The 14,183-nt window shown below is 33.4% G+C and overlaps 2 protein-coding genes across 2 annotated transcripts; both read left to right on the forward strand.

Moving 5' to 3' along the window:
- Positions 1-420: 420 nt before the first annotated feature.
- ARF3 (ADP-ribosylation factor 3) lies at positions 421-2,496 on the forward strand. The gene is made up of 9 exons (XM_079067182.1): positions 421-580; positions 742-923; positions 1,014-1,052; positions 1,209-1,271; positions 1,498-1,516; positions 1,694-1,805; positions 1,888-1,935; positions 2,021-2,151; positions 2,241-2,496. Exons 2-9 carry the CDS (start codon positions 821-823, stop codon positions 2,272-2,274), a joined length of 549 nt encoding a protein of 182 aa, XP_078923308.1. The 5' UTR covers positions 421-580; positions 742-820; the 3' UTR covers positions 2,275-2,496.
- A 6,877-nt stretch (positions 2,497-9,373) lies between these two features.
- On the forward strand, positions 9,374-10,770 carry LOC145132485 (zinc finger protein CONSTANS-LIKE 3-like). Its single transcript, XM_079067285.1, has 2 exons — positions 9,374-10,218; positions 10,308-10,770. Exons 1-2 carry the CDS (start codon positions 9,487-9,489, stop codon positions 10,692-10,694), a joined length of 1,119 nt encoding a protein of 372 aa, XP_078923411.1. The 5' UTR covers positions 9,374-9,486; the 3' UTR covers positions 10,695-10,770.
- Positions 10,771-14,183: the final 3,413 nt, after the last annotated feature.

The following is a 14,183-nucleotide window of genomic DNA, read 5'->3' on the forward strand; positions in this document are numbered from 1 at the left end:
ACATTAGTCAAAATATGGAAACAATGCCCATATATCCTAGAACTATTTTTTTTTTAATAGAACTATTACAACTTACATAAAAATGATCTCTTCAAATTTGTCAAATCTGGATGTCATATTTATAAATCCTTTAAGAAAGACAAATATAAATTTTAAAACTGGATATGAATATGACCTATTGTTCTATAATCTATAAATCTATAAACTAATAGTATATTATATACATCCTTTGTTCCCCAATGAAGTGACGAAACGTGATGAGAGGGATCAAACGAAGGAGATCAATTCTTATGGACTAAAAGTGTAAAACTGAAATAAAGAGGACTGAAAATGAAACTTTCAAGATAGTGTAGGGAAATTTTTGTAACTTCTCCCGTGTTCTTCACTCCACATCTCCCGATTACAGATCCTGAAGAATCAAATTAGAAAAATTGGTGAATTTTTCGTCCGAAGAGATCGAGACGAACACCTTCTCATCTCCTTCTATCTTCAAATCCTACTCCCAGAATCTCACGTTTTTCGCAATCATTCCTCTCGAACCCATCGGAATTTTCTTATAGGCAGATTCTCCGCTTCAGAGGTACGCTTTTTGCCTTTCAAAATTCCCAAGATCTTTTTCTTATAAGCTTGTTTTGTTTTGTGCAAATTAAACGCCTAAATCTTGTTTTACTTGCATGCGCTGGAACCAATTCTATTCGTCTCACATAAATTGCAATTATATTTTGGTTTTTTGGACGGAAGATTTGGGATTCTGCCTTTGAAGACGAAGCGATCTGATCTGGATTTTTGGTTTGGGGAATATCGGTACATGGTATAATAGATGGGGTTAGTGTTTACGAGATTGTTCTCTTCGCTTTTCGGAAACAAAGAAGCTCGGATCCTCGTTCTCGGTCTTGACAATGCTGGCAAAACCACTATCCTTTGTATGATCCCATCTCTTTCATTATCCCTAATCCTTTTTACAAGTTCGATTTTATCTAGATTGCTAATTGATGATTTATTTTGGTGTTTAGATCGGCTTCAGATGGGTGAAGTTGTCTCCACTATTCCAAGTTGGTTCTCTTTCTTTATCCCAGCTTTCTTATTAGCTCTGTAACGCAAATTCCTAGTTTCAGGATAGGTTACATTATTGCATTATTGAAGCTACATAACGTGATGGATTACATTGTTTTATCGGATGTGAACACTGATGTACACCTTCTGTGCAGCAATTGGATTTAATGTGGAGACAGTTCAATACAACAATATAAAGTTTCAAGTCTGGGATCTCGGTATGTTTGCTAATTGTTCCTGATTTGTCTTTCTATCTTTCTTTTCGTTTTCTTAGTTGAGCTTTTCATATGGAGACGCAATGCAACAATACAACATCTGATTCTGAGATCATTAAACATCTGATTCTTTTTACTTGATCAATATTCCCTCTTGTGCATGATTATTTGTTTTTGTGTTTAATATTTTCCCTGCTAATACTAATGTTTTTTTTTGGTTATGATACAGGTGGGCAAACCAGCATCAGGTAATATTAATTTTCCTTTGATAAATAAATATTAAGAGTCCCCCTCCGAATTAATTTTATTACATTCATAATTGAATTTTGTTCAGCGGTGTTGAAAATTGAAAATCTTTTTATATTTATTACCATTTTTCACAATTTCATGAGCTGATGTTTTTGTGGATCTTTATTTTTATTTAGGCCATACTGGAGATGCTATTTTCCAAATACTCAGGCCATAATATATGTGGTTGATTCCAGTGACACAGAAAGACTAGTAATTGCTAAAGAGGAATTTCATGCCATTTTAGAGGTATTCTATTTCACTTTATTTATTTTATAAATTGTATCCATTAATTATTAATTTAACGTATCCGATATTTTTCTTCACATAGGAGGAAGAGTTGAAAGGTGCTGTTGTTCTCATATTTGCTAACAAACAGGTTGAGTTGAGAACAAAACAAATCTTTAAATATTTATCCATAATTTTTAATTTCCTAAATATTTTTTTCAAAATTTTTTTTATAGGATCTTCCTGGTGCACTCGATGATGCTGCTGTGACAGAGTCCCTAGAGTTGCACAAAATAAAAAACCGTCAATGGTCTATTTTTAAAACCTCTGCCATCAAAGGAGAAGGTCTCTTTGAGGGCTTAGACTGGTAAAATAAATACTCTTTATTTTTATTTATTTATCTATTTATTTATTATTTTCTATTCTCAACAAAACACATTTCAATTTTAATGGTAGGTTGAGCAACACGCTTAAATCTGGGGGTGGCTAAACCTTTCTTGTTACTTCTGAGTTAGTTGTCTCTCTCATTCTCACACCCCTTTTTCATATTTTAATTGTTATATTATTATTGTTATTACTTTTTTTTTTTTTTTTAATTCTCAACTTTTTCCATCAAATCATGTAAGGTTCTGTTTTTGTTTTGTGGGCGGATCTTTGTTTTTGTTATTATGAATTTGGAAATGGACAACTATTATATTCTACTGATTTTATATGTTGCAATGTGTAATGTAGACCTATGATGATGTGTTTCCTCAAGATTTTTAAAAATAGCTTGCTTAGAAAACATTAAGTATATTGGTAATTTCGTATGATTATCTCATATTCCATTGTTTTTGGTGAGGGGCACTCATCACATACACAACCTTTTAAGTTGTTAATGAAGAATGCATATTCTTCAGCCAAGATCTAAAATCATCCACTTCAAACTTTTCCAATTAACCAAATATTGAAGTCATGTCATTGAAATATTTAACCATAATTATCAACGTTGAAATGTCAATATAATCGTTAGAAACAAGGTATACAAACACAAAATATTGGTTTGATGATCGATAAAATTCTGGATATCTCGAGGATCGTGTAAGTTTAGTGTAAGTTCATTTCCTTGTCGATATTTCTAATATATGAATGGTGTAATCCGTAAGGGTACTTTTAGTTTTGTGAACAAAATTAAAAACAATGTTATTGGAGATTTTAGGAACAAAATTAAAAACAATGTTATTGGAGTATCTTGAATGCTCGAGATCTAAAGAGTCCTAAAATTTGTGAAATATTAGTATGCATACACTCATACATATGAAAATATGGATAATATTGAGGAAAATAATAGTTTCTAGAAAAAATCGGTTAGATATGTATAACGGTATGTTTCAACCAAAAAAACATTTCAACGGCTAATGATGCATCAGACAAAGGAAATGACAAATGTGCGCATGAAGTATAATGTAGATTAAAAGTTTGTTTTAAAAGAACTATTTTATCCTTACATTTTCAAACTTTTTATGAAGTCCTGTTTATCAAATTTGTTATATTAAAGCACAAATACTATTTATTAATTTTATATGTACATAGTTATAAAAATAAAAATAAAACGATAAAAATATCATATAATAATTACAAAAGTTTATTTTTAATATTGGAGATTAGAATAAAACAACTTAATTAGCCAAAATAAAATAAAATTTAGAAGGTTAAATATAAATAGGGACTAAAATGAAACACTACTAAATAAAGAGTGTTAATTATACATAATAAAGATATAAAGCATTAATAGATTAAAAGAGATAGATAAAACTACCCTCTTTAGGAAACCACATAGATCATTTATAAAATTTTCTTAATGTTCATAAATGATCTATGTGGTTTCCAAAATGTCGCAACTTTAGGACCACCTAAAAGCCATACATAAACTAATTCATAATAACAAAACTACAAATAAACAAACACAAACAAATCTGTTTTTAACGACCCAAAATTTATCCAAATAAACAAACTAACTAGTCATTACTTGGCTGAAATTGTATTTTTCCTTCTTCTTTTATCTAATTTAAACTAGACCTGTTGAAAATACCCGATACCCGATTATCCGACCCGACCCGTTTTGAACTCGGGTAAATCGGGTATCGGGTTTGAAAATTCGGGTAATCGGGTAACCCGATATTTACATAGGTCATGTATTGGGTATATTTAAAAAAATTCGGGTATACCCGAATACCCGATTTAAAAAAAAAAAAAACTAATCAATACACTAGTTATAATAACTATGAAAGTTGTATCATTATTTTATGTAATTATTGTTCCTTATAGGTTAAACCAAATGTTATATGGTTTTATTATTTGAACGGTATATAGTAAATACAAAAGAAATGTTTGAAAATGAAATAAAGTTTTGAACAGAATGTTACAACAAATATAAATTAATATAAACAAATATAATGAAAATGAATGAGATGTTAGATTCCCCTTCATTTTTTTTGTGCACTACGGTTTCTTTTTTTCAACTGTGCACATGTTTCTTTTTTGTCAACAAGTCTATGTTTCTCCTTTGTGAATTGAAATATAGCTATATAACCGGTCCCTGCAATTTAGATAACACGCTAATTTTTTTTATTTATAACTTTTATGTACTCACCTTTTGCATTAAATCATGTAACATGGTTGGTTAATCTAAATTTGATCAAACACTGATCATGTACTCGATAAACTGTTTTTTTTAATCAAAATTTGAAATGGAATGCAAAAATTAGGGATGAGCATAACCGGGTACCCGCCTATTTTAGCTGGAACCGGAACCGCTCCCGGAACCGGCAGTTCCGAAATTATTGGTATTGGAACCGGAACCGCTTACACCGGTTCCTAGAAATTTGGAACCGCTCCTGGAACCGCCGAGACCGGTTTCGGTTCTGGGTACCCGGTTTTTTGAATATTAATTTTTTTTATTTTATACATGCCATTGAAATTAATTTTTATAAGTAATAGGAATTCAAGATGTAAACTAAAACAATTAAAAAAACTTGATCTCAAAACAGCAACAAATGGAATTTAACAAGTCCACAACAAACTACAAAACATAAACAGTCACAAAACAACAAAAAAATAACAAAATAGCACAAAACAACAAAACAGCAATAGCAACATCATCGAACTTTGCAATCAGAAAACCAATCACATACCCAACTCGAATCAACTTTGCTGCAATCATAAAAAAAATATTGCCAAAATAAATCAAAATCATATAACAGGAGGGGTGACAATGGCTTCTTCAGGGAAAGAAGCAGAGCCCTCAACAGTAACGGATGCAATAATCGAAACAAGAATGACACTGTCAACATCACTTCCCACGATACAAACGCAAGAACACCATCTACATCTTCCATGTCATCATCTGGAAAACAAGCCATAACAGCAACATTTATAGATGGATCACACAATGTTTCTACAACTCTTAATAGGGAATCAGGATGTTTTATCCTCCCTATTGCCTGTCCGTTCTTTGGACTGATCCACTTTTCCGCCTGCAAGTTCTTAAAAGCAAGATATCCATGGAAACTTGATTCGTATACTCAAGAACTGGTAAACCAAGTGTTGCTCTTGTTGCATCAGCTACTTGGAGATGATGAATGTGTAGCTGTTCCTCAATTCCTGCATCAAGAACCAATCCCACCTGATTACACGAACAAAATCATGACAATGTAACCATATATTATGTAATGGCGTGTGTATTAACTCAAATCAATCTAGGGCATAACCTTCTACGTACATGACATTTGGCATTGGCCAGTAGAGCATTGCTGCATTATGAACCTGTGAATTTTCAATTATTACAGAAAATCTAGGTTTTGGAGGGAAGGGATAACTTCAATTCTAGCTGCTGTGAACAGAATCATCACACCACAACATTATCACGATTTGAAAAGGAAATACAGAGAAGCAGACAACATACGCTGGGATGAGAAATGACGCAGTCGGCTATTGAAGCTAGGGTCCGAGCAACAGGTAAAGCATCACCGGCGTAACCTCCAATCTAAGCACCAACTCCGGTTGGTACAATCAAAACGCCAGTGTATTATCTCTTCCACTGCAACAAAACACAATATCTGAATATCAATCACAAACACAAATGAAAATTCACACACATACTACGACGACATATAAGAGGAAAAAGCGAGTATCCGGTGAAAGCTTCTACATACCTTGTTAGACAAATAAGAATTCGAACACAAGACTCGAAAAACAGAGGAGTTTCCCGCTAGCGGTGTTGAAGAACAAATGAGTGTGGTGTAGGGTGTTGTCAGAGCTTTCTTCGGAGCCGGCGCTGCTTTCTTCTTCACGACAACCCTAATCACACATTGGAAAAACGTAATTAATCAAAACTATCAACAGATTATGTTACATAAAACGAAAACAACATAAAAATTCAGATCGTGAACACAGATGAAGCTTCGATTGAGCCGACTGACTAAGAAAGTAGTTGCGATTGAGCCTTCGACATTGACGAGAGTGACAACGAGAAGAAGAGAGTGTAGTGTGGGGTGTTGGCGTTTTCTTGGTAAGAATGAATCACTAAAACCCTAAAAACGACTAAGGTGTAATCAGGTATAAGTTCTTTTTTCTATTTTTTAAAAACAAAATCACAAAAATATAAAAATTAAATATATATTTTTTTAGAATAGGCGGGTACCCGTCGGTTCCGGTTCCGGTTAACCGCCGGTTCTGGGTACCCGGTATTGGAACCGGAACCGGCGGGTATCCAGCGGGTATCGGTTTTGTAAAAATGAGAATTGGAACCGGAACCGGAGCCGCTTAAGGCGGTTACAGTTCCAGAACCGGCAGTTCCGAGGCAGTTCCAGTTCCGAAAGCAGGTACCCGCTTCTGCTGCTCATCCCTAGCAAAAATCACATAACATTTTATAACGACTTGTATTGTTATCGTATATGTACTTGTTAATTGTATGAAATATTTTGCAACCCAATTTTTTATTAAAGCAACTGAAATACAAAAAAAAAATTTAAAATCAATAAGTCACACTTAAGTAATTTTTGGGTATATCCGAAAATACCCGACTCGACCTAAAACCCGAATACCCGAAACCCGTGAACCCGAATAACAATATAGGTCGCGTATCAATATTATTATTTTAAAGAATTACCCGAACTACCCGAAACCCAAAAATTTTACCCTATCAACTAGGGATGACAAAAAACCCCATACCCGATGGGGAACCCGAAACCCGCACCCGTTTTGACTGGGGAATCCCCAAGTTGACCGGGGATGGGGACGGGGATGGGGAATCCCCGAATAAAAAAGTGGGGATGGGGATGGGGATGAGGATACCCCTAATCCCCGACCCTGGACCCGCCCCCGATATATATTAATATATATAAATAATACAAAACATATATTTATAGTACAATTTACAATACATAAAATTTGATCCAAGTAACATAACTCATTAGTAATTACTTGGTTGAAATTAAAATTTTTCTTTTTCTTTTATCTAATATAAACTCGTATATAATTTTTTTACTATTTGATTTATCTATTTTTCCTCAAATATCACTCTGATAATTTTTTTTCTACTTGATTTTCCATGTGTTTATTTAAATTTGGTAGCAAATTTGTTAATATTTTTTATGCAATCTATGGATATTTTTATATTTTGTAAAATCTTTAAACTTATGCTGGTAAAATTGAAATTTAGGGTTTTCTTTTACGTACAACTTTTCATATTAAATGAGGAAAAGAAATCCCCGATTCCCCGATGGGTATCCCCAGTCCCCGTTGGGGGTGGGGATGGGGGTTTATTTATATTCCCCGATGGGGATGAGGATGAGGATGAGGATTCGAATGAGAATTCGAGGATGAGGATGGGGATTGGGGTCCCCTGTATTCCCCGCCCCCGTTGCCATCTCTACTATCAACAGCCCTAATTTAAACTCGTGTATAACTTTTTTCCTTGGTTTATCTATTTACCTTAAATATTACTTAGATAATTTTTTTTCTACTTGATTTTTCATATATGTATTTAAATTTGGTAGAAAAATTGTTTACAGTTTTTCGAAACCCTTTTAAGTTTTTTAAAATGTTTAAATCTATGTTGGTAAAATTGAAATTTAGAGTTTTTAATATTACGTAAAAGTTTTCATATTAAATAAGAAAAAGAAATCTAACCACTTGGGTTGTGGTGACTTGGTAAGACATGTGGAAGATATGGTGGATAACCTATTGACCCATGTTCAAATCCTGACACCACTCAGCCCTTGTGGCGATGAAGTTTCGTCTGCAGTGACTCCAGGCATGAGGCAAAGTCTCATGTTTGCAGCGGAGGATTAGTCGGTGCACGAAAGCTAGCCCGGAAACCCTCGTTAAGGAAGTTCCCTTTCCAAAAAAAAAAAAAAAACTCTGATGCCCAGCTGGAGATCCCCGGTCCCCGTTGGGGGTGGGGATGAGGATTTATTTATATTCCCCGATGGGGACGAAGTAGAGACGTGGATTGTAATGAAGATTTGGAGATGGTAATTTAGGTACCCTGTATTCTTTGTCTCCATTACCATCTCTAATTAACACAAGCAATTACTCTTTAAAAACCATATTAATCCTTCATTAAATATCTTATTTGTGTAAGATTAATTCTAGATAAATAACTTTAAAAAAAATACGCATTGGATTAGCTCTTACCCTGTGGGAGGTTGGGAACCCCATCCACCATTATATATATATATATATATATATATATATATATATATATATATATATATATATATATATATATATATATATATATATATATATATATATATATATATATATATTAAATCCAAGGGATCTTATGAATAGTAATCTTTTTAGCTTTAGGTTTTTGCCACAAATGTTTGATGAATTTGACATTTTTAGTCCTCGAAGTGAAAACTTTTACATTTTTAAGTTTTGATTAAGTTTTGGTGCCTTTAGATTTTTGCCACAAATCTTTAGTGATTTTGACACTTTTCGTCCTTGCAGTCAAATCTTTTATATTTTGATGTATTTGCCACAAATTTTTAGTGACTTTGACACTTTTCAACATTGCAGTCAAAACATTATATATTTTGACATAAAAAACACAAAAAACCTCTTTTAGACTTTTGTCACCATATTTTTCCAACTTTGGCAACTTTCACATTATAGCCACAACAATTTTCGTTTTTTTTCCATCAATATTCTTTTTTTTGGTTCTACATTTTTGACATCTAATTTTAGGGGTTGTCGGTTTTCTTCCTTATTTGTGGCGATTTACACTTTCGACACATCTTTTAAAGTTTGCCGATATTTAACTTCTATGACATAGTCCAAAAGCAGCGGAGCCGCATGTCCTTTTCTAGTTTTTATAACAAAAGACTCTAGGCTTGAAGTTATGGGCACGATCATTCCACGTGTAATGACGACATTTCCCTGTTTCCGAACTATCGGAGAGCCCAACGTCGGCGGCCTCCTCATCCACTGTAGATATTTATCAAAATGTAGATATTTATCAAATCTTTTTCATGGCTATCATTGCTTCACGTGTCATCTTAAACTTCCACTACTTTACATTCCTAAATACTAACCTTGCAATTGTGTAGATATACACACTCACATACATCCAGTTTCATCCAACTGTAGATCCAACAACCACAAGTTTCAAAACACAGGACGACCAGTCAATTATCTTATAACAACGATCAAGATGATGGAAAAGGAAAACAGTGGCGGTGGTAATGGTGGAGCCAAGTGTTTTCCGGCAGGGTGGAACGTGGCGGCGAAGGCGAAGCCATGTGATTCTTGCAAGTCCGCTTCAGCTTTGCTTTTTTGCTGTAAAGATAAGATATTTTTGTGTTTGGCATGTGACAAGAAGCTGCACAACGAAACGAGACACGAGCGTGTGTGGATGTGTGAGCTGTGTGAACAGTCGCCGGCGTATGTCACTTGTAAGGCGGACGCCGCCGCGCTATGTGTCACTTGCGATCGGGATATACACTCGGTGAATCCGCTTGCTAGGCGTCACATTCGGATTCCGGTGGTGCCGTTTTATGATTCGGCTGAGGCTGTTGTGAAGACTACCGCCGGTAGCAACGTGCTGCATTCAATCTCCGGATATGAAAGCAATGAATTCGCGAGCTTCGTTCGCAAGGAAGATCATGTTAGTTTGAAAATTCCGGTAGATATGAAAAGGGTTGATCTGTTTTCCGCCGCTGATCGTGGCTTCGATTTTGGCTTCGCGGTTCCAACGGAGGTTAGACTCGAAAGCCAATTCCATGATTCAGTTAACGACTGCGTGGTTCCGGTACAAAGAACGTCGCCGACGAAGAATTCACAACCGCGACAAATTGTTGATAATCATCAATCACCGGGAACTCGATTCGAGGTCGATTTCGCCAAATCAACTACAAATTCCTACGAAAAAAGCAGCAGCCATAATGTAAACATCTCAATCGAAATCCAAATACAAGTCCCCAAGCTACAGATATTGGCTTTTTTTATTCATATATGAATCTCGCGAAATTTCAGGTATCGTCTTCATCGATGGATGCCGGCGTCGTACCAGAGCAAAACACGATGCTAAACGTATCATATCCGTTCATGCTACCGGTAAACGGCGTCGTATCGGAGCAAAACAACGAAGGAGCGAATGATGATTACGAAGCAAAGCGTATGGATAGAATGGCTAGGGTTTTGAGGTACAGGGAGAAGAGGAAGAACAGAAAATTCGAGAAGAAAATCCGGTACGCCTCACGGAAGGCCTATGCTGAGCAGCGGCCGAGGATCAAAGGCCGGTTTGCAAAGCGAACGGAGTCGACAACGGAGTTGAATGCCGATAGGTGGTTGTTTACGGCGGCGTCTGATTGTAATAGTTATGGTGTAGAGGTAGAGTATGGGGTGGTTCCTTCGTTTTGAAGAAGGATGAAATTTATGCAAAAATGGAGTCAATATTTTTCCTTTATTTATTTATTATTCAAATAGTTTTTGATAATTGCATTGCAAAGCGATATTTACGTAATTTATGCAATACGTAATAAAACTTATATGAATATTCATATATTTTGTAAAACTATGTTTATAGCAACCAACCTATTTTTATTAAAAAAAAATACTATGTGTGGGACTCATGTATTATATGAGTGTATTTAAAAAAAACTAAATATAAAAATTTAAATATTTGAGAAGTTTTAATTTATAAGAAAAATAATAAAAATATTGAATTAGTAAAATTAAAATGTTTTTTCTTTTTTAAATTTGAATAAATAATTTAGACAAATAAAATTAATGAAGCTTTAATTTATGAATTTTGAAATTAGAAGGAAAGTTTATTAATGAAATTGATATGCATTTACTATTATATTTATTAGAATTATTACATTTAAATATGATGTAAAATTTAATAAAATGGAAAAAATAATAAAATGACATATGGAATAAAAACTAAATCAAAATAACCACAAAATGACATGTGGCAAAAACATCTTTATTTATTAGGATAGATTTCCACTTTCATTCAAATATACAACAAACCAAAATTAAATTTTCATCATTTATCAACAACTTATAATACATTTCATATATATATATATATATATATATATATATATATATATATATATATATATATATATATATATATATATATATATACACACACTTTCATTCAAATATACAACAAACCAAAATTAATTTTTCATCATTTATCAACAACTTATAATACAATTCATATAGGAATTTATCATATCGCTCGACGGTAGCTCGACGGTCGACCGGGGTCAAGGCATTAATTGCCTAGGCGGGGATTAATCGGGGACCATTAATTATTAATAAATTATTAAAAAAATTAAGAAATATAACATTAATCCTAAAAACATGGGCTCAAAATACTAGTAACAATCCAAATCTTTAACTTCTTAATTTAACCTTTTATAAAAGTTATATTGTTGTAAAAAGGAATCAATAAATCTAGAACCAATCTCACACACTTCCAAGATAACATAAAACTGAACTCAAAATACAAGTAACAATCCAAACTTTTAACTCTTTTACTAGGCCCTGTAATACTTGTTTTAAGAGTACATAACAATAATAGAAACTCTTAACACTTCACCTCCTTCGACCCAACACCAAAGTACAAGAATGTTGGATCAGTTGCACCTTCTTTGTAATAAGCAAACACAATGCTGCTATCATCATGCATACTCTCTCCAACAAAACTACACATAAGTATACATAACATTAACACCAAGTTTTTGAACAACATGTAAACATATGGACTCTGTTCATAAATGGAAACTTAGAGCAAAAAAAAAAACTTACAGTTGAAGGTCACTGAGCTTTGAGAGGAGGTACTTTGTTGCTGCTTCAATTGTGAAAATGGAAATGCATCTAAATTCTATTTGGGACAAAAATCGTTTGCAATTAGTCGAGGATGAGATTGAGTATAAGATAATACATCCCTTTCATTCACCAAACTTTTCCTAATTTGATAATTTCCAACCTCACACATTGAAATCGTCAACTAAATGTTTTCAATAAATTCTTCAAGAAAGAATCGTGCCTGAGTTTATGCAAATCATCAATTTGTAAATGTAGCTCCTGGATTGTTAAGTATCAATCTGAATCGACTCTAAAGGAATTGCATTAGGTCAAGTATCAATATCAATCTAGATGCATATGATTCGTCAGGGAAAAAGAAACAGTTGAAATTGAATCATAGAAACGATGAAATTCTGAGGAATTGAACCATTAATGTGATTCCCTGTGAGAATCAAGACCTGTAAATTTAGACCAAAGGCGCTACGTCGTGATTGAAGAACTAACCTGTGAGCTTCGTGTCGACTAGAAATGGAGGTTCATGTCGACGGGATTTCTGCCACCTACTCCAACCGCCACTTGCATCCTCGCTAATCTGTGTCGCCGAATCAGGGAGAAGAAGTATCCTTTGTACACTCGAGTCGTGATACCTTCCATCTTGGAGAAGAAGCGTGGGTTGGTGATGGAACTCAAATTCACCTTTTGAAGAACGGGATGCAAAATAAGGAAGAACGAGATGAAAAGTGGAGATATGAATCAGTTATAAGTTCATCCCACATCCCTAGTGAAAGCATTCTTTAGAGGAAAACTTATTTTATAAAAAGAGCTTGTATCTCTTAGAAAATTAAACCAAGCTATGTTAGCGAGCCGACTCCTTTGAGCTGGTGGGTTTTTGGTCCGATTTGGACCGAATTGGACCGGTTTTGACCGATATTGACCAATGCCGATTAATTAACCCTCTAACACCTATTCGTAGCCAGTTGGAGGCCGCCAAGCGCCTAGACGCCGATTAATCGGCCGCCTAGACCGATATTTACAACACTGATATATATATATATATATATATATATATATATATATATATATATATATATATATATATATATATATATATATAAAATCATAAATTTTGATATAAAATTTTAATATATAAATTATCTAATAAATAATTATTATAGTTGATATAAAAAATCCAATTATTCTTGGTGTAACATGTGGCTATTGACCATGTAATTTTAGATTATTTTTTTTAACAATAGAAGTAAAAAAATTAGTGAGGTGCTAGAAAGAGTACACACCATATAACAAGTAACAATATACTACTAGAAAATAAGGGATTTTGCTACAGAAAATAGTTACGGAAAATTTATGTAGGTAATTACCTTTATAATACCTACGGAATACCTACAGAATGGGATGCCCTAATTTAGTAACGGAATAGCGACGAACGCAAATCCGTTCCGTTGGTAATTAGCAACGGTATAACTACGAAATGGCGACGTAAGTAAATCCCTAGGTAATTAGCTACAAAATAGCTACAGACTACCGATGGAAGAGAATAATTACAGAATAACTACGAAATAGTGACGAGTTGATAATTTCGTTATTATTATTATTGTTGTTGTTGTTGTTGTTGTTATTGTTGTTACTACTATTATTATTATTCCCATTATTATTATTTTTCATTATTCGAGTCTTAAAACTTTTTTTATTGTTTTGTTTTTACATATTTAAAACACAAACAATTAAAAATCATACTAACAGTACTAATAATACTAATATTTATAAACATAATTATGATATATAATAATGGTAATGAATGTTTTTAATACACAAACAAACAAACAAACGAAAAAAAACTACGTTTAACACATCAATAAGGTGAAATAATGTATGTTTAATGTATAAATAATGAAAAATGATGATAATTAGGGGAAATATGTATATTTGTATGAGTATGTATGTATATGTATGTATTTATGTATGTACGTATGTATGTGAATTTATGTATGTATAGGTATGTATATGTATGTATGTGTATGTGTGTATATGTATGCTTATGTATATGTATGTGTGTATGTGTATGTG

The sequence above is a fragment of the Lactuca virosa genome, chromosome 8, assembly GCF_052849685.1.
Source record: "Lactuca virosa cultivar CGN04683 chromosome 8, Lactuca_virosa_CGN04683_v6, whole genome shotgun sequence".
Classification (NCBI taxonomy): Eukaryota; Viridiplantae; Streptophyta; class Magnoliopsida; order Asterales; family Asteraceae; genus Lactuca; species Lactuca virosa.

Coding starts and splice junctions, on each gene's coding strand:
- ARF3 (XM_079067182.1), top strand. CDS start 821: ATGGGGTTAGTGTTTACGAGATTGTTCTCTTCGCTTTTCGGAAACAAA. Junction 1,053..1,208: donor AGTTGTCTCCACTATTCCAA/GTTGGTTCTCTT, acceptor CCTTCTGTGCAG/CAATTGGATTTAATGTGGAG. Junction 1,936..2,020: donor TCATATTTGCTAACAAACAG/GTTGAGTTGAGA, acceptor TTTTTTTTATAG/GATCTTCCTGGTGCACTCGA.
- LOC145132485 (XM_079067285.1), top strand. CDS start 9,487: ATGATGGAAAAGGAAAACAGTGGCGGTGGTAATGGTGGAGCCAAGTGT. Junction 10,219..10,307: donor AAAAAAGCAGCAGCCATAAT/GTAAACATCTCA, acceptor GCGAAATTTCAG/GTATCGTCTTCATCGATGGA.